Below are 23,169 nucleotides of genomic sequence, written 5' to 3' on the forward strand. Positions count from 1 at the left end.
GTCTTCACTGACATAACTCCTGTGCACATTAAGGGGTATAATGTAGAGAAGACCAAGAAAGGTGATCAGGAATATTAACAACCTTGGCAAGCAGTAATTAAAATGAGAATCCTTCCATTCCCAAACAGACTTACAGTGAGGAAATGGATGAGTTTTGAATACTGTTGAGCAGGTGGGTGAGAAAGGACTGCCCAGTTTCTCCATGTGCACATCCATGCTGCTGATCAGGCAGCCAGCAGAAGACTAAAGGAAGGGTTTCTCCACACCACAGTTCAGCTCTGCCAGTTAGCTACAATGAGTTATATCCGAAGAATAGAAATGCATTCAGAAAAGGTTCAGACAAAGTCCTGGAGTAAAGGTCAAACAGCAGCTACTGAAATAATGATACAAATGTACAAAAACATACACATACTCCATTGCATATACAAAATCTCTGCCAGCAATTATCAGAAGATACTGGATTAGATATGACATTGAACTAAAGGCACTCTTGTGTTCTCCAGAAAGTATCATTTACTACTGTGTGCCAGTCCTCCCTGCTTCCACAGTCGTGTGCACACAGAGCATCTACATCTTACCTGGCATGAAGAGAAACTAGTCCAAAACTACGCACACTCATGCTCACACATACACGGATCAAGCATTCTACATTGCAGATAAGGCCAAAACTCAGATGTAGGCACATGTGGCCCAGAAAGTTAATTCTAAGCCTAGGCCAAAGGTTCACATAATCATAGCTTACTCTAATCTATTTTCTCAAGATTACATACACAAATATTCTTTATTAAAAATTATCAATAGTCTAAAATAGTGCATCCAATTGCTTGATTTCCATACTTATCCTCTTCATCTAAGGAGCACACACCAATGCTAATTCAGCACACACAAACATCCTCCTACTTTTGCAGAGAAGTCATTCAAATGAACACACAAAACACCAATGCAGCTGGCAGAGCTAGTCCGTTAGCTTTCTTTTGCCAGCTTGCATAGTCTCTTAACTCTTGAATAAGGACCAATAGTGTCATCAAAAACGAAGTCCCACAGAACCCGAATCCAGGACTGGTGATATGGAAGGTTATCATAATATTCTGCTGCAATCTTCTTCACCTGGAAGAAAAAGAGAGAGAAACAGCTATTTAGCTGCAGTGTCAGGTGTGTTTCAGTCCTTGCGTTTAGATCTGATAGCACAGCCATAACCTGAAGTTACTTGTTACTGCTTGTGAGCTTCTGAAGTTCAGCTAAATGAGATGTACTTAAACACATTTAGATACTTCTCAGCAGATTTCTGATGTAAACTTTGCCTCACAATGTCAGAATTTGAAAGATGATGGATCACTGCCTTCAATCAGAACTATTTTGTCTCATTTTGGTGGTGGAGTAGTCTCCACAATAAGATGCCTAATCCACCTTATAAATCACTGAGAATCCATCTATATTTAAAGCCCTGTTCACCACTCGTAATACTTGTCTTCTGAGGGTTCTGGGTAGGAGAGAAATACCAATTGAGAAAATACCAGACACAGCCTGGCCTGCACTTTAGGGTTTTTTTCCTCGATTCAGCTAGTGTGTTGCAAATCTGAGAGATGGGTCCCTCCAGCAGGCAGAGGAAATTGCAAGGGTGGTCTGTCCCCCTCAGTCTGGTGTTAAAAATGCAGCAAGATTCATTATTAGGTCAAAAGTGTAATAAAATTTCATCGCTTTTGCAAATCCCCAAGCCTTAGGACTGTTGCCATCAGAGAACCATTGTGCACCACTGGGGGTGGCGCTTGTAGCAGGAGTAACGCTGGAACCAGAGGACAAAGAGATTTCAAACCTGGCAGGTTCAGGGAACTATGAGGATTCCCGAGTTGTCAGTAGTTCCTGCTCTAGCTAGATGCTCTGCTTTCTGAACACACTTATGAAGCAGCAAAGTCTGCTAACTATTGTGCACTTGCAAATAAACTGCTTGGGCATGGTTTTATTGCAGCTCCACCTCCCAGACACACAGCTCTATTCTAGAGTAGTTTGTCTTGCTGGACAGCAGGACTCCTCTCTTTAAAAACCCTGCAGAATTTTACAGCCAGCTATGCTGAGTGCAGCATGGGTTTCCAGTGAAGAGCAAAAGGGTTACACAGAAATTGTCATCCAGGAGGAGAGTCTCATCAGCATCTGAGCTGTAACAGTGGAATCTTAACACAGCATTTTGACTGTAAAAAGGTAAGAATCCCAGCAGAAGTTAAATTATAAACCAGTATGGCTCACTGATAGTTACTTCATTAATTCAGCTTCCTACCAGACACTTCCCTGTGAGGTAGTTGGGTAACGTACAGGTTTCACTAAGATCTTTTACCTTGTTACCTCAGCCCCTAAGCATTCCCTGTGCTCATGGCATGGTGATGCTGTGTTGGAGGTAGAAGATTCAATTCAGGTCTGGTTGTATTCTGCCTTTCACTGAATACCTCTGACTTTCTAATAATTCCCTATATCCTGCTTTCAAGTGTTGGTCTGTAAGCTCCCTTGACTTCTTTGAATGAAATCTACTAATAAGGCCTGCTGCAAACACAAAGGGAGTCTCAGACACCCAGCCCCAAAAGCTTCACTCCGGCTCTGACATGGTCATTCCCTAGCACACTGCTGCTTAGAGACCTTCCCTGCTACCTCCATTTTAGAAGTTCTGCCTGAATTTTTACTTGCAACAGTAATTTAGCCCTCATCCATACTAGCCAAGTTCATTTAGCAAGTCTACCATTCCCCTCTTCTCCAGATCCCCTATGTTTTTCTTGCTCTCAGAAACAATGCTGTGAACCAGACACATTTTCTCAGCTAGTTATCTGCAAAGCTCTTAATCATGTTAGACTGATGACTATGAGGGCTTCAGAAAATCTTTCTGTATTGACCCTTGCACATGGAAGCAGATGGCTGGAGATTAACAGAAAACAATTCAGCTCCTAGGAACAATGTCTCAGGCAACGGCTGTGCCCTCTGGCACTAAAAGCTAACTAAGAATTATCCCAGTAATGAAGTAGGAAATAAAGGGCTCCAAGAAGAGGCCAATAAACAGCCCATCTATGTTCAACCCAGTAGCTTCTGTGTTTTCAGCAAACATGAGCAGCAGTATAGTCCAGGCATAGTGCTGAAATGCTCAGGTGGACACAACATGCAGGTCTGGAAAATTGCACTTAAATATATTCCATACACATATTCTGCAGTTGCATTGTGGATTTAAAACGGGCACCTAGAATACAAGTGTGATTTCATAAGTAAGATGATTAATAAGAATACTCAGCAGTGAATTTTGAAGCTCATACACATCATATTCTGGAAGCAGGCAGCCTGCTTCAGCATCAGCTGTCGGGGGAGTTGCTTGTTCACCAGGAGTATCTGTTTAGCACCTTCCTGAAGTGTATGGTGACAGCTCATTCTAGCTGAGAAGGTCAGTATGGAAACCACAAGAGATAATCAGGGACTTGCACTGGAGTGTGTCACCCTAGGTCAGCCGTGGGACAGTGATTCACACCTACATGAAGTGATTCTTTGCTTTGCTTGGCTTTGTGCCCATCAACACCTTGTGCAGGAAGGCAGGCAGCACTTCTACCATTGGGAAGGTTCCTGTGCTCTGGGCAGGGCAGTTTTATGGGATGCACTGCAACAATGGAGAGAAGGTAAACTACAGTAAAATATTTGTGACAGAGGAATTGGGAAAAGAGAAAATAAGGACTTTCTTATGGAAAAAAAAGGAAGTGTTTTACATGCATGTTTCCATTTTGCTATCACATGGCAGGAAAGAATTTTTAAAATGGTTTCTCTTTTACAATGAATCTGCAGAAGTTTCACAACAAAACCAGCTCATCTATTACAATTTCTTTCAGCATCTCCATATGTAAAGCAAAATTATCATCTCCTCCATACCTACCATAAAATCTGGGAGTGGGAGGGCAGAAAGTAATTGTGTTTAAATGCAGATTACCTTTTAAATACAACATTTAACTAAATCTATTAAGTATGTTTAAGGCTGAAAGAGTCATCCTCCATGTTGCATTCTGGGTGCAGTATAAAATCTGCAGTTTCCGTATTGCAAGTTTTGCAGCCAGATTATAGATAGTCTCAAAGAGGATTGCACTGTGACAAAGTATTCCTAAATCCTGCTCCTGACTTCCCCTTCAAGCTCTCCATATTGCTTTGGAGAGGGTCCATGGAAGGATAACAAGAGATCGCAAAATCTGTAAGAAGCTTATCAGGCACTTGGCGTCTGGTATGTTTAGGCTTCCCCTAAAACAGATCAAGGTGGTAGGTAAGAAATCACATCTTTTAGACTGAAACTTTGCTTCTGGTTTTGCGCTTGTAGAGCACAGGAACAGGACTCCAATCCAACACCATTGTATCTGGTAGGCACAAAAGTTAAACGTGACCTAGTATATCACCACAGCTGTTATAGACCCTTTGTCCTGGACCTATACATAAACTAGAGATCCTTATGACAAGACTAAAAAAGTTTTTTTAGAATGCTAGAAAGCACATTACAGAAGCTTATTCTATAGTCCTTGACCGGACCTGGAGCGCTCAAGCTAGCCCTCCTGGCCATCACAGGGTTAATGCAATCTGCAATTCAAAACCAGCACATCTACCATGTTTTCCAGTCTTGTCTGTCTAATAAATCTGGTTTCATACCATGTCTTTTCCTTTTCCCACAAGCTTAATGAGTAACTAGTTTGCCTCTGGTAATGCTGCAGTTTTTATTGCAGTTTGTAGGACAAAGTACTGAGTTTCTCCTCCTCCTATCCACTCTCTGATAAGTGTATTCAATCCTCCAGATAATGAAGAATGGCTCTTTTACTCATTTCATAAGCAGTGCAATGTTTTATTGTTATAAGGCTTCATTAAAAGACTGATCCAGTCCTAGGGGTTTTTTTTAGAGCAGGTCCTTCATTGTAATATTAAAGTTCATGGTCTCTTGCATAATCTCTATTATACTAGTGGGACAAGTTCTTACTGCACCCTTATGTCACTCATCCTTAATATCTATAAGTTTACAGCACAGCCTAACTCTTCCTCTTTCAAAGGTCTTTCCAGTGGCAAACACATTACTCAGAACATTCTGAAGGACATACCTGTAACAAAGGACAAAACTGAATTTACTTTTCTGATAAGCAAGCAGAAGAGCCAGTTAGTTTCCAAGATCCAGTTATTCTCTGATCCTCTTTTTCCCCTGCTCTCAGTCTTGCAGGAACTAAATAAAGATCTTTATTCCACTTTCTACTTGCCAATTATTAAAAATTAAAATATGTATATTGAAAGGTCATCCATATTACACAAGTCAGCTATTTAAAGTGCATAAGAGACTAGATATCGAAAAACTAGACTTCTGTTGAGTGAGGAATTTGCTGGGAGGTTAAGCAGAGGAGAGCAAGGGGAGGATTCTACCCCTACCTGCAGTGGAGTTCAAACTTTAAAGCTTTCCAGAGATAATCTGTTCACTTATCTCTTTCCACCAGAGACAGAGATTTTTTCTTTACAGAATCATAGAATAGTTAGGGTTGGAAAGGACCTTAAGATCATCTAGTTCCAACCCCCCTGCCATGGGCAGGAACACCTCACACTAAACCATGCCACCCAAGGCTCTGTCCAACGTGGCCTTGAACACTGCCAAGGATGGAGCAGTCACAACCTCCCTGGGCAACCCATTCCAGTGCCTCACCCCCCTCACAGTAAAGAATTTCTTCCTTATATCCAACCTAAACTTCCTCTGTTTAAATTTTAACCCATTACCCCTTGTCCTATCACTACAGTTCCTAATTTCTTCTCGTTTTGTAGCAAAGAATAAACAACTTGTTTTAGCGGACAAAGGATTTTCTTCAGTAACTGTTTGCCAAAGGATTTTCACTTCCTAATACATTTTGCTAAGCCACGGTCCATCATATTTGAAAAATCATGGCAGTCAGGTGAAGTTCCCAATGACTGGAAAAAGGGAAATATAACCCCCATTTTCAAGAAGGGGAAAATGGATGATCCGGGGAATTACAGACCAGTCAGTCTCACCTCTGTGCCTGGCAAACTCTTGGAGCAGATTCTCCTGGAAGACATGCTAAGGCACATGAAAAACAAGGAGGTGGTTGGTGACAGCCAGCATGGCTTCACTAAGGGGAAATCCTGCCTGACCAATTTGGTGGCCTTCTATGATGGGGCTACAAAATTGATGGACAGGGGCAGAGCAGTTGACGTCATCTACCTGGACTTGTGCAAAGCGTTTGACACTGTCCCACACGACATCCTTGTCTCTAAATTGGAGAGACATCAATTTGATGGGTGGACCACTCGGTGGATAAAGAACTGGCTGGATGGCCGCACGCAAAGAGTTGTGGTCAATGGCTCGATATCCGGCTGGAGACCGGTAACGAGTGGTGTCCCTCAGGGATCGGTGTTGGGACCGGTCTTGTTCAACATCTTTGTCGGTGACATGGACAGTGGGATTGAGTGCGCCCTCAGCAAGTTTGCCAATGACACCAAGCTGTGTGGTTCGGTTGATACGCCGGAGGGAAGGGATGCCATCCAGAGGGACCTCGACACGCTTGTGAGGTGGGCTGACGCCAACCTTATGAAGTTTAACCATGCCCAGTGCAAGGTCCTACACCTGGGTCGGAGCAATCCCAGGCACAGCTACAGGTTGGGCAGAGAAGAGATTCAGAGCAGCCCTGCAGAGAAGGACTTGGGGGTGTTGGTCGATGAGAAAATGAACATGAGCTGGCTTCAATGTGCACTTGCAGCCCAGAAAGCCAACCGTATCCTGGGCTGCATCAAAAGGAACGTGACCAGCAGGTCGAAGGAGGTGATCCTGCCCCTCTACTCTGCTCTCGTGAGGCCTCACTTGGAGTATTGTGTGCAGTTCTGGTGTCCTCAACATAAAAAGGACATGGAACTGTTGGAACAAGTCCAGAGGAGGGCCATGAGGATGATCAGGGGACTGGAGCACCTCCCGTATGGAGACAGGCTGAGAAAGTTGGGTCTGTTCAGCCTGGAGAAGAGAAGGCTGCGTGGAGACCTCATAGCAGTCTTCCAGTATCTGAAGGGGGCCTACAAGGATGCTGGGGATGGACTCTTCATCAGGGACTGTAGTGACAGGACAAGGGGTAACGGGTTCAAACTTAAACAGGGGAAGTTTAGATTGGATCTAAGGAAGAAATTCTTTTCTGAGAGGGTGGTGAGGCACTGGAATGGGTTGCCCAGGGAGGTTGTGAATGCTCCATCCTTGGCGGTGTTCAAGGCCTGGTTGGACAGAGCCTTGGGTGGCATGGTTTAGTGTGAGGTGTCCCTGCCCATGGCAGGGGGGGTTGGAACTAGATGATCTTAAGGTCCTTTCCAACCCTAACTATTCTATGATTCTCACTTGTGATTGATCACTCTTGAAAGACTCAGTTTTTCGTATAGTTCAGATAGACAACAATGATTGACAAGCCTGGTATCTCCTCCACCAGCGATGCAAGTCTCAGTTGCCCAAGAGCGAGAAACACATGAAATGAGCCCATCAAATTCAACTAATAACTCTTTCCTCTTCAGACAGGAGGGCAGACACTTCCAGCTGCGACACTGCCTCAAGGAATTAGGCTGAACTATTTGTGGGGTGGGTGGGGAAAAGCTTTGCAGGTCTCAATCAGGTCTGGAGCAACAGTCCCAGCAAGTTCAATTAGTCACACACCTCCCTTGTGTAAGATATAGAGCTAACCTTTTCTTCTATTTACATTTCAGTAATTTAAGTATCTAAGCCTATCTAACAAGTTTGAACATTTCAAACTAAAGCTAAGCTCATGCACTTCCCAGCTGAGCTATCGGGTGTATCAGCAATGGGAGTGCCTGTCAGGAGAACTTCACGTGTGAACATGGGCTGCTTTACCAGCTGCTCTGGTAATGCCAGGAATGGCCAGCTTCTTCAGGACAGACCTCCAGCAGTAAAGGAGGTGTGTTAAAACAGAACTACAGGCTATATGGAGGCTCCCCACACTCTTCTACACCACAAGAAAATCTCTTCTTGTTTTGAATCTCCTCTCAGACAGTGTTTCTGTGATGAAGAACATTAAACCATAAATCAGGGTTTGCCTGGACATACCGACATGAAAGTTGCACATGTTACACAGGAGTGAGAGGTCACAGTTCCTGAACTTCAGATTCCTCAGCTCTATTTCCACCTCATAAGGATGTAGCCCCCAAGTTCGCATCGGACCAGCGACAGAAGATGTTTCCTTCCTACTGTGCCAGAGGATTTGTATGTAGGAGTAATACTTTGAAGTCACATACCTCTAACACTGTGAGCACCTGCTGAGGAACTCTTGTATTAAAACCCAGAAGAGCAGCTACATACCTGGAGGCAGATTGAAAACCATTCCTAGACACCTGGGCTTTGCAAATTTGATTCCCACAACTGATAAAACATAAACAAAAAGTGGCTTGACTTTCAAAAGAGGAAAACCACAGCACTTTCCCAGTGACAGATCAGGCATCCTCAGTTTCTGTGGGTGGGGCAGCAGAGTTAAAACAAGTCATGTAGAGCAGGGCTTTATTTTCTAGTGCTATTTGTGTCAGGCTAGAACATGCCCTAATACTTATGTCATCTCAAATATAGAAAGACTTTTGTTTGATGTTAATCAAGCAATATAATTAGCAGATTGATCATTAGACAAATTTCAAGTAGTAATTGCCACCTGCGTTCCTTTAGCTGGGCCTTTCAACTTTCCAAGAGATGAAAGCTAGTGGCTAAGTGAAGAAAATCGAGAAATCTAGAGTGTTGTTGGAGGGTTTTATCAAGAAGAACTCCTCAAGCCCTCTAAGGCTCAGACGTTCTTGTTTCCATAAACTAAACTAAATATTACAGCAGTTTGGCAGCCATTTCTCTCAATTTCCTGCTTGAAATGGAAGAATTAGAAAAAAATGAAAAATAAATTATTTTTTCTTTTCAAAACTGGTCCATTGCTATCATTTGGAGTGATTTCTTTGAAACAGTTTATCAGCTTTTATAAAAATCCAATTCACTCATGCTCATGCCGTACTCACCATTGGCAATCTGCATCCAGGAATGCTGGGGAAGTCATGATGCTCCATGTGATAGCCTACGTTAAAGGTGAGCCAGTTCAGAGGTCCATAATAAGAGTATGTCTCATACCCTTTTAAGAACATGTAGTGTTCAGCTATGAAGTGACCAGAAATGGGATGTAAACCCATGCAAAGAATTGAACCTGCTATTAAATAAATAATAGGTTTGAGCCCCCAAAGGTAATAAATTATAAGGTCTATGGAAAACTGGGCAACAGCATTAAAAATTTCCATCTGTGTAATTGCTTTGGGGTTCACATACAGTGGTCTCAGACTGTAGAACAGAGGCTGGAAGAAAAGCCAAATCAGCTTCCGAAGCGGCGTACAGAAAAACCAGCCTTCAAAGTCTGTGGGAATGTCCACATCCAGGCGGTCCCCACCAAGATACCGATGATGATCAATGTGGTATTTCTTGAAGGAAGCAGAATAAGGGATGCCAATAGGCAAGTTGGCAAAGACTGCAAACCATCGGTTCCATTTGGTCTGCTTATTCCCAAAGGCGACGTTGTGTGAAATATCATGGATGGCTAGGGTCAGTGAGTGGTTGATGCAGCCCCCAAAAGCATAAGCCCAGAAGAAAATCCATTTCCAAGATAAGTCTTTTACCAGGTAGCATGCTAGAAACTGCAGGAAAACCATTCCAGATACAATCCACTTTAAATGTGGATCTGGTCCCATCAGAGTCTTGATTTCTGGATACTTTGCTAAAGGGAAATATGAAGAGAAATATCTCATTAGATCACAGTCAGGTATACGTAATCATCACTGGGCTCTCTATTTTCATCACCCCCTGTTTGAGGCCCTGGATTTATCAAATGGCTATTCCAAAGAGGAGTTGCCACTACAGTGAAAATTTTACTAACGTATGGCCACTATTCCTACTTCCAGCATCATGTCCAATTGTGGTTGATACGGTTAAATATAAACATATAGAGTCACATAAAAAAACCCCTACCCTGATGGTCAATATGTGCCTTCAGAATGGTGAGTATTAATATGCCAAACCCATCAGGTTTAAGCTCTAAGAAACAGAAACACCTTCTGTAAGATTTTATTTCCTTTTATATTTTGCCCAGCCCAGATGCTATATTCCACAATGGAACACAACTGCTCTCTTTGTAGCCCTTTTCACACTGTTGCTTCAGATGTACAGCAGAGGAAGTAAGGCTGAGCAACAGGCTTGTCAGGTTTCGCTTTGTGGTTAGATGACAAATGTAGCATTAAAAAAAAAGAAAAAATCCTAAGTATTTGAGTGTTCACCAGTGCTTACAGCATGTACAACTCCTTACACATGGTAACATCACAAGCAAGTCAGTAAAATTATCAGGAATTTGTAAGACAGAACATTTTTCTCTGTTCCCATTCATTAGCTTGTTCCCAAGTCACATACCAAAACCAGGCCTGAAAGTCACATAGAGTGCAACAGCTCCATTCAGCTTCACAAACACTACAATACAGCATCAGGGAGACATGGCTTGGCTTGGCTTGACTTGTGTCGGTCCAAGATCACGCTACTGATCTGTGGTTCTATTGTCTATCTGTTTAGCCTTTTAAGAAAAAGAAAATACTCAGAACTGCAGTTTATCTTTCAGGTGCTGTTCATTGCTTCGGGTCTCTTCTTTACAAACCCATACTTCTCACTTCCACTATTAACTTACACATGAATTTTTCCACTGCTTTATGGCCTTTAGCCACCTATTGGCCTCCCTCCTTTAACTCATATCTGCATTTCTCAGTAAGTACATCTTACACAGATAAGACTGTAGGACAAGTCAGTCACTCTGAACCCTGAGCTTACACAGTGTGTCCCTGTAAATTTGAAGGGCAAATTTTACAACTAGAAAATGTTTATGAATTTTAAGATAGAGAATATCATCTGACTAACAGTGTGGTATCAATGCAATAAAATTGGATTATTATGATTTTCATCTACACAGCTGTATATACTACAAACACTGGAGACAATACACATAGCTTCATGTGACCTTGCAGGCAGTGGCAGGTGAACCCTGACAAGTCTGCAGGTGCTTCATTGGAGAGATGAAACACTACTTAAAGAAGCAGGTTGATGTGGTCATGCTCTGCTCATGCTTCCAACAAATTCTGAGCCTTCTGGCCCACTTCAGCCCAGCTTGACAAAGGTTAGATGCAATAAAGATGACACAAATGCTGTGGAAGATGATGAAAAAAGAGATATTCTTAATTTTTCCTCTTGTGAGGACAAGGGGCAAAAATTACCATGAGGAGTATTCAAGCAAGAGAGATATTTTCCTAAGTGCTGGGAAAGCTTTTTAATAAAAATCTCTGGAAAACCCATGGTTTTTATTTTGTTGGTTTGGTTTTGTCCTTGTTTTTGCAGTTTTTGAAACTATGGTTTTCACACTAGGAATGCTAACATACTAAAAGTTGTTCTCTGGTACCTACACAGGTACCAAAATTTTACACGAAGTGTTGGTATATCCACTCCAGAGAATAACTTGATATAATGACCTGGCCAGAAAATCTATTACAGAAATAGAATTTTATGTAGCTTAATCTCCTGCTTTGGGGCATCTGTCCAAAACCAGGAAAACCCTTTAATAAATCAAACCACCTCAAATTTTCAGTCATGCGGTTGGTGGAGATAAGTTACTGCAGTCACCAGGAGGGATGAAGAAAGGTAAACCAACCAAATCTGTTCCTCAGCCTGGTCAAACTGAGGCCACTCTAACCAAACAAAAAATGGGATAAGGAAATGACTAAGAGATGCTTTATATTGTAGTTTAAGGAAAATGAAAGTTTTCAACCTATTTCTCTCTGTGGCAGCTAACAAGGACTGCAGATTAGATTTAAGAGGTTTCAGAGCAGTAACTGCCAATCGGCAGCAGCAGTGTCTGCAAGCGGCAGTGCAGGTAGGCTGCATTTATCACAGGTGGCAGCTATTAAGTAACTTGACAGGGTTTAATATTAAATCCAACACATTATTAAGTCCTCTCCAACAGTAAATTTTTGCATACTGGTTAAACCACAAGACTGTGTATGTTTATCATTAATATTGAGAAACCCTTCCTGTTTCCATGGCATGGGGGAACCTCAGGGAGCTAGGAGAACTAGGTCTGCTGGCTCACAGGAGGCTAAAAGCCCCACTGGTAGAGTAGCCTGCTAGTAGGTAGACCTTTTGGTTCAGGAACACTTCACGTGCAAAATGTTGAATGCTGACCCTTTCAAAACTTGAGGCCACATACTCTTCAGCAAGATACATTTAATGTCAGATTAAGTGATGCTGATGACTGTGGTTTATATATAACATACTGACACAAGAATGTGACAACATCAATATATATCTCATTTTTATCTCATGTTCATGCCTTGCAGTTAGCTGAAGCAATGCTAGTAAGGCAAGATAGAGCACTTGCAGTTGAAGAACCTGGATAACCCTGTAAGGCTGCTGAGACAAGTGTCTCTAGATGCTGCTCAAACCAGACATCAGCCATCTGCGCATCCCAAATGTAACAGAGAAGAGACAGGGCTACTGTGCAGTGCTGAACCAGGAGCCATAAAGGACTATCAGACCTGTGGCAGCTACACATTAAAGACCACCCTTGTTTCCTACATATCGCACTTAGAGAAGTAAACAGACACCTACTCTTGAAACTGCTAAACTTTCACACTGCATGTGAGCAGAAATTTTCATCATGCTGCTCTTTCGTGAATTGCTTCCATTTTGGTCTTCCTCAGCACTTTCCCATTACAAAAATGATCAACTATATGGCTGGAGTCCATTGCTTCCCAACAAGCACTTGGTCAGGGATAACACATGTTGATGGGTATAAAATGTAATCTATAGTGAGCTCTTCATTATGTGCAATTATGGCATGAAGAGGCACAGGAATAGGAGGTAGGGGGAAACAGAACCAGAACAGCTCCAGCTACTCTGTTGACTCCACAGCACATTTTCCAGCCTGCAGCTTATTGAGAAAGTCTGTTAGCATCATGTGGCAGATAGCTTATCCACATGTGCTGCCTCTAGTTGTCCAGATTGAGCCGTCATGTCACTGACAGGATGGGGATACTGGTGTAGATGTACAGCAGTGCAGAAGTATGACTTTTCTGTCTCCAAGGTCAGCACACTGCAAAAGCAGTGCAAGCACTTCAGTATAGTGGGTAGGTGTACTTACTAACTCTGCACAGCCAGCTCTATGGTCTCTATACCATAACCTTAGAGCAACTGCAATCTGTACCATGGCAATGAAAGACAGCATTTAGCGTTTGCACAACAGTGTGGACGAAAGAACAGCAGTCAAGAAACAACAAATGCTGCGAGTATATTTTCAGAATTGCACATGATTCTGAAACAACTCATTTACTGAATTAGCATTTCACAGAGATCACTCCACTGTTGTGTGTAAGCATCAGTTACCTTTCTAGAGGCATGCATCCCTCTGAAACACTGCTGACAGATTACTTTCACTACATATTTTTTACCTTAATGGTCCTCTCTGGAGATCCAGGAGTGCTCACCATAGCCCTACACTGATCCTCAGCTAGGACTGGAGTAATGCTTCCTCGAGAAGCCATCAGCTGCTAGGTCCTGGTGTTCCTCAGGAGACAGCAAATATCTTGTTCTGAACCCTCACTCACCCTCTATTCCTATTGACATGTTCCGAGAATGACTCAGGAGAGACCCAGTTAGACCTCAGCAATGGCGCCAGACACAATTTCTCGTTGATGTGACACCACATATTTAGCTCTCACATGTTGACATACATTGGATTTGGATGTGGGCAAGAGCAGTTGTTGTCCACAAACACAGGGGTAATGGAGGTTTAAAGGAGCCACAGCCCTGCCCACATCCATGAGAAGCTAGGCAGTAACAAGGGAAGAAGTTTACTTTCCTCATCTTCCTTTGTTTTGACCACAAGTGCAGTATACAGGTATAGTCCAAGTGGAGATAGTACTCAGCATAAGAATTTTAGAAGGCCTGTTAAAAAGAAAGGGGTGTGGGGACTCTTGTGATGCTGCTACCCTGGACCATGTTCTGTCAACTCTAAGTCCCTGCCAGAAAAATAAGAGACACCAGGCACAAGGTATTAGCTTTACTGTGTCATGCCCTATGCTGGAGCTGGTATTAGTACCAAAATAAACAAAACAAAAGAAGTCAGTTTGCTGACATGACAGTGTTTTCTGTTTTAACTGCTCAACTCATAAACATGTTCATTAACAGCACAGCACACCTGAGTCCTCAGCACAGGAAAGATATGGACCTGTTGGAGTGGGTCCAGAGAAGGGCCACAAAAATGATCAGAGCGCTGGAGCACCTATTCTATGGAGATAAGCTGAGTTGGCGTTCAGCCTGGGGAAAAGAAAGCTCCAGAGCGACCTTACTGCAGCCTTTCAATATACTTAAAAGGAGCTTATAAGAAAGGTGGGGACAAATTTTTCGTAGGTCCTGTATCAATAGGACAAGGGTTAATGGTTTAAAACTAAAAGAGGGTAGATTTAGACTAGATATAAGGAAGAGAGTTTTTTACGAGGGTGATGAAATATACTGGGACAAGTTGCCCAGAGAGGTGGTTGATGCCCCATCTCTGGAAACATCCAAGATCAGGTTTGACGGGGCTCTTAGCTCAGATCTAGTTGAAAATGTCCCTGCTTACTGCACGGAGGGTTGGATTAGATTAGCTTTAAAGATCCCTTTCAACCCAAACTATTCTATGATTAATTCAAACCATACATAAGCCAGGACACAGGTAGGACACACACAAAGGACAATGTGCATGATAAAAGATTCCAGCTTTGCACAATTTCCTGCCTGCTCCATTATGCAAGCTATTAAGAAACCTTTTTGGCCCAACTAACCATACTAAAGTTTTAAGTATCAACTGTGAAAGGATGAGGGTCTTAATTTTGTATTTGCCACCTGCAAGCTCCTAAATCACTTTGTGCTAGCTGGTCCAAGGGGGCTGGGTCACACAGAAGTGGCCACCAGAGGCAATGCACTGTAACAGTGCCACATGGCTGGTAACAACAGAGATGGATGGTGTCAGCACATCACAATGACTGCAGCTATGACCTGTTTGTTTACACTTGTTTATTAGCTGGTTCAGAGCAAAGGGATGTAGGAATGCTAGAAAGAGGGCTTCCAGCTCCCTATGAAACAAAAACCTGCAGCATGGTGTAAGCTGAAGCCCTCAACTGTGTTTGATACGTTTTCAGCAGAAGACCACAAGTGCCTAAAACAGTGACTTTCTGCTCATGTGATTTATTTCAGAGGTGATCTCCACAGGAAATTGGCACAAGCAATGAGAGAGCAGCTATTCTGAATGTGCTCATCAGAAAACATGCACATCAACGGCAGCACTGTGCCCACATACTGCAACATAAAGGGGAAACAAATTCACAGTTTCTTCACCAGAAGCATCTGTAATTCAGAGCTTTGATTTCAGCCAAGGAGATAGACATCTTGCCCATTTTTGTATCTTCAGTTTATCAGAATTTACATAAATGTAAAGTTTAAATATGCAACAGAAAAGTCAGCTGGTAGAAACAGCAGACTAATTACTAGATAAGCGAACAGAGCTGGAAGCTATTATATTCAAATCAGCTAAATACTAAAATAAAATTTATTTGGGCTTTTTCAGTTGTTCTACCTCCTCCCCTCGTAGACTAACATCTCAGCCTTTCTAGAGGCTAAAGCTCATATAAAACATTTGCACCATCTCCACTCTAAAATAACTTGGCAAAAACCCAATTATATGATTAATAATTATTCTTGGATGTTAGATCATCTTTGGATGCTCTTTGCACAACACTGATTCAGCCCTCATCTTCAGCAGCAAACAGTGCTCCCCTAAGGATCCCGCGAGGCAAGACACTTTCTGACCAACCTACAGTAATTTTAAGAAGCTAGATCAAACCCACAGCATAAATGAGATCTAATTCTTTCCATTGCTTGTATTTGGAAAACTGATTGCAGGTGAAATGACCGTTCATTGTGTACTTATTGTACTACCAGCATCTGAGCAATGATTTTTTTATCTTCTCTCAAGACCAAAAAGCCAACAACACTTCCTGTTGCAAGTCCATAGTTCTCTAAGTGTTTCAATCCAATGGACCCTTACTGCCACTAAAGTAGAAATTCTACTTCTACTACTACTTATTTCTACACTAGAAATATTTATCCTCTGTATGTTATACCCTTTGATATACCTCCCTCTAATAGCATTTGTATAACTATACAGCAAGGCTAAGCAGATCCTGATGAAAAAACTTTCTTCCATCAGGTTAGTTTTTACCAGGTTTTTCCCTAACACAGCTAACTGCAACGTTGCACAAATCTTAGCCCTGACACAAGACAGTAATAGGCTTTTCACAAACAAGAGGGTGAGAGAACAGCAACAAAACAATTCCATTTCATAAACTGAAAAGCGTGAATAACATGTTCAGGAACATGAATAATGTGATCAGGGGAGAAGTGCCACCTTGGCAAGAGATCTCCACTGTAACTTAGAAGCAGCTGGCACCCAAACAGTACCAAGCACAAGCTACATTTTAATACCTAGAGTCTAAGAGGAAGATACTACAAAGAGATAAGAGAGAAAGTGTCACCTTTCTCTTGCACAAAAAGTTGATCTGTTTGCTAATATAATTATTGCCATTAGGAATCACATCCCTAATAGGTTCATCTAGTGCACCATGTCCTGTCATAAGCTATCTGGCAGCCAGCCCAGTTGACATACACAGTTCACAGCTCTGCTGCCCAACTGGAATAGGTTTTCCAGAGAAGCTGTGTATGTCCCATTCCTGGAAGTGTTCAAAGCCAGGTTAGACAGCGCTTTGAGCAACCTGAGCTAGTAAAAGTGTTCCTGGCCATGGTAAGAGGACTGGATTCACAGAGTTATCATTCAGACATATTGTCACCAACTACAAAACTCTTATAGACACCTGGGCTACTAACTCTCAAGCCAGGACATACAACTTCATGATGGGCAATTATTATCTCTCAGTTGCTCTATAGCAACGTTTAACTTTGCTCAAGGAAAGACCACTTATGTAGAAAGAAACTGCCTTATGTGTTTGCCCATATTTCTTTCCTAATGGATAAATTCAATTTGCATTTAAATCAAGTAGCCATGCCTGAGAGAGAACAACATTTCAAAAAGCTTCAGCCTAAATAGAAAACAAGTTTCAGTGCCTAGCAACTAAATCATTAACCTATTGGGAGGGAAATACTTCCTTTACCAGCATGGAATGCTGTCCCCAGGGCATTGCTATATACAGAAACGTACACAACACATGGACAATTGTAGATATTTGTTCATATGTATGTAGGATTCTTACAGTGCACTCCAGCTCAACAGACACTAAACACTTTGGCAAATTCATACTCTAAATTCCATGGGTTTGGTGACCCTCAGGCTTTGGATAATGCAGTGATGATCATTATACCAATATTATATGGGATATTATGATCATTTCAATAACTTTCAGTAACAATTTGGTATTTATGACACTAGTTTTATGATCCATTCTGCCTCGTCAGAGGCAGATAAAGATTGTCCTGCACACATCTTCCATGTCTCTTTCCATGTTATATGTTTTTATGCCTTTCCTTCTGCTCTCACAGCTGGGATGGAGGCTGTGAGGAAGGAGATGGACCTTGATTCTGATTGTTCGTTCTAAACCCAAAGAGAGTGAGGGCAAAACCTCTGTAAGTATGCAGTTGAAAGATCTTAAAAAGAATTTGCTGCAGTAAGGGTAAAGGAATCCAACCACTCCAGCCCTTCTTTACAATACAACTTCACCATGGTTTGCAGTCCCCACTCTGTAACAAGATCAGGAAAGCAAAAGATTAGCAAGGAGAAAGATCCACCATACACATCCCTACCCATAGCTCACTGAAACATAGCTCCCTTGATTGGAATGATGAGTAGCATGATGTCAAGAAGCATCAACTTATATAATTACATCATTTGACTCTCTATCATGATTGCATAGTAAAATAACTATAATTTTCCTTAGTGTAACTCAAACCTGGAACAGGAGAGTCCACTACCATGGTGGAAATGTTTTTGTAATTTGAATGAATCCTGGGTTAATCTATTAGATTGTAGGGGAGTTAAAAATCTACCCCTAATTATCATGGATCCTGTGCAGCACTTCAGTCACAAGCTCTGGTGCCTTCCTGTATAAAAGATCTTTTAAAAGTTTATCCCACTCAGAGGAAAGACAAAACCCAAGCAAACAACCCAAATAAAAACAGAAGAAAAATAAATCTTATTAATAAAATGTCAAAAATGTATTTTCAGGAGATATGCAATAATGCTCTGCAACAATTCTGAATTATTAGTTCTCAGAAATGATCTTCAGAAAAGCCTAAACCCTCAACCCAATAGTGAAAACCTCCCAACCCAACATATTCATGTGCACAGTTAATCCCTGTGTGTGCAAGGTGGAAATACGAGAGTACCTCACCTCTGACGAGTAGCGAGGACTTTCTCCAGCAAACATTCACCACGTCCTCGTTTGTTTTATTGCACTACCAAGACATCGGGTAACTCTGCCTGTGGGGTGCCCCAGCCGCTCCTCGCTCAGACCGGGGAGCTGGGCCGGCAGCCATGGGGAGGCGCGGGGAGGGTGATCGCAGCTCCGGCAGCAGGTGCGGTGAGCAGCCCCGCAGTGTCACCCCGCAGTGAGCCAGCCGGGTACAGAAGGACGCCGTCCAGCCGCCGGTGCCCTCGCTGCGCCGCTCCGCTGCCTCCGTAAGGCGAGGCGGCGCCGGGGGACCTTGGGAGAGCAGCATCCCCGGGGCAAGCACCCCTCTGGGCCCACCGAGCTGCAGCCCCCCTCTCCACAGCCTAGCCAGTGCTCCGAGCGCCCCTCAGCACGGGCCTGGAAGAACCCGTGCTGGACCCCCCGCTCCGCCCGCGCCTGCCCTTCCAGGGCTGCAATCCAGCCGGCCGCCAGCCGCGACGGCGGCCGCTTCCGAGCCCCTCAACGTACCCAAGATCTCCTTCCTGCGCTGCGTGTGGGGCTGCTCCGTGTAGACCCACTCGAAGTCCTCGCGGGTGACACGGTTCCCCATGGTTCCCGCTGCGCTCCGGTCCGCTCCGTGCGGCTCTTATAGCTCCGCGACCAGCGGAGAAGCGGCTCCGCCCGCCGTCTGCCTCCGCCCCGCCGGCTGCCTCTCGCCTCCGGTGGGCACCGGGACTGCTCCGCGACGACGGGGCGGCCGCGGGGGCAGGTGCGCGGCTGCGCTCGGGTGTGCGAGCATCGGGACTACCTCAGGACTGGCTGTGGGGGCAGAGGGCGCTCAACCGAGATTCTCCGTGCCGTGGGGGCTCCGAAGGCAGCCGAACAAGGACTGCTGGGCAGGGGGTGGTTTGCAGGGCAGCAGGATACCCATCATGCTGCTGCCAACACCGTGGTGCCCACTGGAGCTCAACATAGCCACCACAGCCTTCTCTCCTGGAGGAGACTCAGAGAGCCGGGCATCACCGGCAGTGCAGGCTGGTCCCCGGGAACTTCCAGACAAGGCTTTTGGAAAACAAGGGTAGTCCAAATGCCATAAATCTAATGCCAAAGCCCTGAGCAGAACATGACTTAGGGCGAAGACCGGTCATGTCAGCTCCTCCCAGGGGTGGAAGAACTGGGACGGTGCAAAAACGACCAACGCCTGACACACATTTCCTTGGCCCTCTGACAAATCCTGTGTGAGCTGTTTCAGTACCATCCAGCCCTCGGCTGAGTCACACTTCACTCCTGGGAGTCTGTGGTGCATTTCTCAGGTCCAGCACCATTGTGGCTAAGAAGCAGGAAATCCCTTAGTAACAAAGCCAGGCAAAGGACTTGCTAACCCTAAAAAGTAAGGCAAGCTTTCTGACCCTTTTAGCCTCTCTGATTCACAGAGAGAAGAGTTACATGGTGATGTGTCTTCACACACCCAACCCAAAATTAAAGTGTTGCTCTTGTTCCCACTATGCTTTTTTCAAGCCTGACCCACTGTCCATCTTCAGTGTTTGCTATCCCAAATCATTATTGCTTCCACTGACAACATCCCACTTGGGTCAGCTCCATGCTCTGAAGACAACTTTGTTCAATTCTGTTTCATTATGAATCTCTTTAGCTCCCTCCCTACTCTCTTACCCTTACCAATGCCTATCGCACCTGGAAGTGAAAAGGGGCAAAAATGCAGCCTTGCAAATGTGAAATGTGAATATTTTCCAGCAATAACTTTTGCCTGCAAACACTGGCAATACTGTCACCTCTTATGTGGTGAATATCTAAACGTGATATTTACGTGGTAAATATCTAAACGCCTAGTTTAGATATTTAAGATGTCTTGGTAGCACAGTCACATGAAATGATATGGGTTGAAAACCACTAACCAAAAACCCCCAAGCCCCAAACCCTGCCTCTTTACTGCTAGAAAAAATTTGCAGGCTTCTTTTTTTTTTTTTTTTTCTTTTTTTCCTCTTAAGTGGTCTAAATATAAACCCTTGAATGCTTAAATGTCCAAAGCAGGTTCAGTGGAAGGAGTATGGGGTAAATGTAAGCAGCTTTACACAGAGCAGGAGTTTAACCACTTTTCTTTTAAAGGTCAGCTCTCTGTAAGTGCAATGGTTTCTTCACCTCTGCTCCAGCACAAAGTTGATGTTCTCCCATAAAGTTGCAGGGCCCAACCCAGTTAATGCACTGTTAACCCAAGTTAAGGTTATTACATGTCTCTATAACAAAAGAATTAGGGTATCTCAGCCTAAACCTTTAATTGGCTCAGATGTTTTGGCTTGTTGACAGTATCGGAGGAGAAGCCAATGACAACATGAACGTGATGACACCTTTCTGTCACTTCCTGCTCAGGAGTGCTCAAGGTGAATAAAAAACCAAATTAGTGGGGCAGTCCATGCAGTTGCAAAGAAAACAAATACGACTTAATCCCCAGAAGTTTATCCAATAGGCTAGTGCTATTGCATATGGTAAGTTACCCATGTTAAGTATCTCCCCCGCAGGCAATGGCATTGTCTTCATGTACCTTATTACTATAGCCTCCGCCCAACCACATCATAAGAAGAGAAAGCTTTTTTGTCTCCAGTGATTTGCCATCTCTTTTTGAGAATAGAATTTCATGCTTTATTTTTCTATAATAAGCCAAACAAATTATACTAATTTCAGAGTAATTGTGAATGCCAGACAAATAAGAAATGCTGGCTGTAGACCACTTTCTAGAGTTGGAAGAACTATCATTCAGCTCTGGCCATTTAGCATCCTTAGTTTTATAGCACCCTAGTAAAGTGCAAACAGGCTTACAATCATTCACAAAGGAAAAGGAAGGGGTATTTTAATGTCACCTGGCAATAATTGCCCTTTTAATGAATGCTGACTGTAAACTCCACAGGTTCATATACTCACTACACTTTATGGTAATTCAAATGTGCTTCATACAGTCAGGTTCTCCCAGCTGTAGCCTTCCTTTCTTCAGCAATTTCCTATACTAGTTCAGGATTTCTGTCTGTTTGGGAAGCCTACATGAGAGAAATTCCTAACACAGTCTACAAAAGCAGCACAACTGCTGACACTATGGTGGGTACCATTAAATATCTCATTTACCTCTTTTCAAGTACACATCACGCTCACCTCCAGCATTCCAGCTGGCAATTTCCATGGTAAAAAAAAAAAAGACAAAAATCCTTTGCTGCACTAAGCACATGACCTATGATATGCAACTCTGAAACAAGACTCCTGGTCCTCTCTTCCACATGGCCAGGCAAACTCACGCTTCCCCACCCAAAGGTGGCTTTCCATCAGCTGGCTTCCAGCAGGACTGTATTTCTGTATGCAACCCAGCAACTTCCTCCTTCCACTTATTAAAAGAACAGGTGACACAGTACGTTTCCCAACAGCTATTGCCAGCCCAAAAAGCAGGCTTGGAGTTTGAGGTATCTTAATTCTGCCCTGGTGTGCAGGCCTTAACTCCTCTTCTTCTGGTTGCTCGAGATTAAACTTTGTTAAAGTTGATGTTCTGGAAGTAAAACAAAGTTGTTTGACAATTTTGTCTCTGAGTAAGTATTTCCTCCTCTAGAATAAAGGGCTCCATGTCTGATGACAAGCTTGTATTTTCAGTTCCTATATTACTTAGCTTCTTCTCTGCCTGTATAAATCGCACCTGCCTTCATAATTGATTACTTGAAGAAAACATAGCTGTATGTTCACGTGTTTAGAAAACATCCTGCAGACATTTCAAATTGGTGTCATGCTCTGTGTTGATGTAACGAGCGACAACACTTACAACGTGATGTACTCTACTGCACAAAGTCAATTTTTCATAGGCAGCAGAATTTGCCAGTAAGCCACGTCATCAACACACACTCCCACCACAGTTCACTCAGGGGAAATAATTTGCCAACAAGTAATATCTTCTGATTCCCCTCATACCCGTGCTGGCCCTTCCCTGGCCAGTTCTGCTTTTCTCTTTCCACTGGGACAACACAACACCAGAACAAAGGTGTTACGGAGCTGGCGCAACAGAATCTTAAGGGGAGGAAGATGTTTTCCAGTTGCCAGTGTAAGTTATTAGATACATTTAGTTCTGTTACATGTAACCAAGCCGCATTTGCCCCGCACTCAACGAATCCTGCAGGATGCAGGCTGGTTCACGGCGTCTCTGTCCGGGAGCTCCCAGGATGAAAGGCGAGGTTCCAAGGCAGAAATAGCTCCCTTCACCACCAGCTCACCCCTGCCGTGCCTTGCTGTCACCCAGCCCCGCACTGCGGTGCGCACAGAGCTCGCCCTCCTCAAGGCCCTGTCCCGCAGCGTGGCCGCCGCCGTGTGCCGCTCCTAGCGACACTCTCCCGCGGCCGAGACCGCCGCTAACGCGGAGCGGCCAACGCCCCGCCCAACGGCGACCGCTAGCGCAGGCCGCCTCCTGCCGGGCCCGCTCCGCCACTGCAGAGTCTCGCCGGGCCCGGGCGCTCCCAGCCGCGGCAGAGTCCCGCTCGGAGGGCAGCGGGCAAGGGGCAGGCAGGGGGCAGGCAGAGTGCAGGATGGGCTGGGCTGCCGTGCCCTGGCCTGCCGCGCCCTGCAGTGCCCTCACCCCACGGCTCGCACAAGAGCATCTTTCCCCACCCGGGGAACCAC

General features: G+C 43.9%; 1 protein-coding gene across 1 annotated transcript; it reads right to left on the minus strand.

The window, feature by feature from the left end:
- Nucleotides 1-963: 963 nt before the first annotated feature.
- DEGS2 (delta 4-desaturase, sphingolipid 2) lies at nt 964-19,120 on the minus strand (the record flags this gene model as incomplete). The annotated part of the gene is made up of 3 exons (XM_080619503.1): nt 964-1,107; nt 9,019-9,761; nt 19,039-19,120. The coding sequence occupies 3 exons, from the start codon at nt 19,118-19,120 to the stop codon at nt 964-966; spliced, it is 969 nt and encodes a 322-aa protein (XP_080475629.1).
- Between the last annotated feature and the right edge of the window lie 4,049 nt (nt 19,121-23,169).

Source organism: Psittacula echo (genome assembly GCF_963264785.1).
Source record: "Psittacula echo genome assembly, chromosome: 5".
NCBI lineage: Eukaryota > Metazoa > Chordata > Aves > Psittaciformes > Psittacidae > Psittacula > Psittacula echo.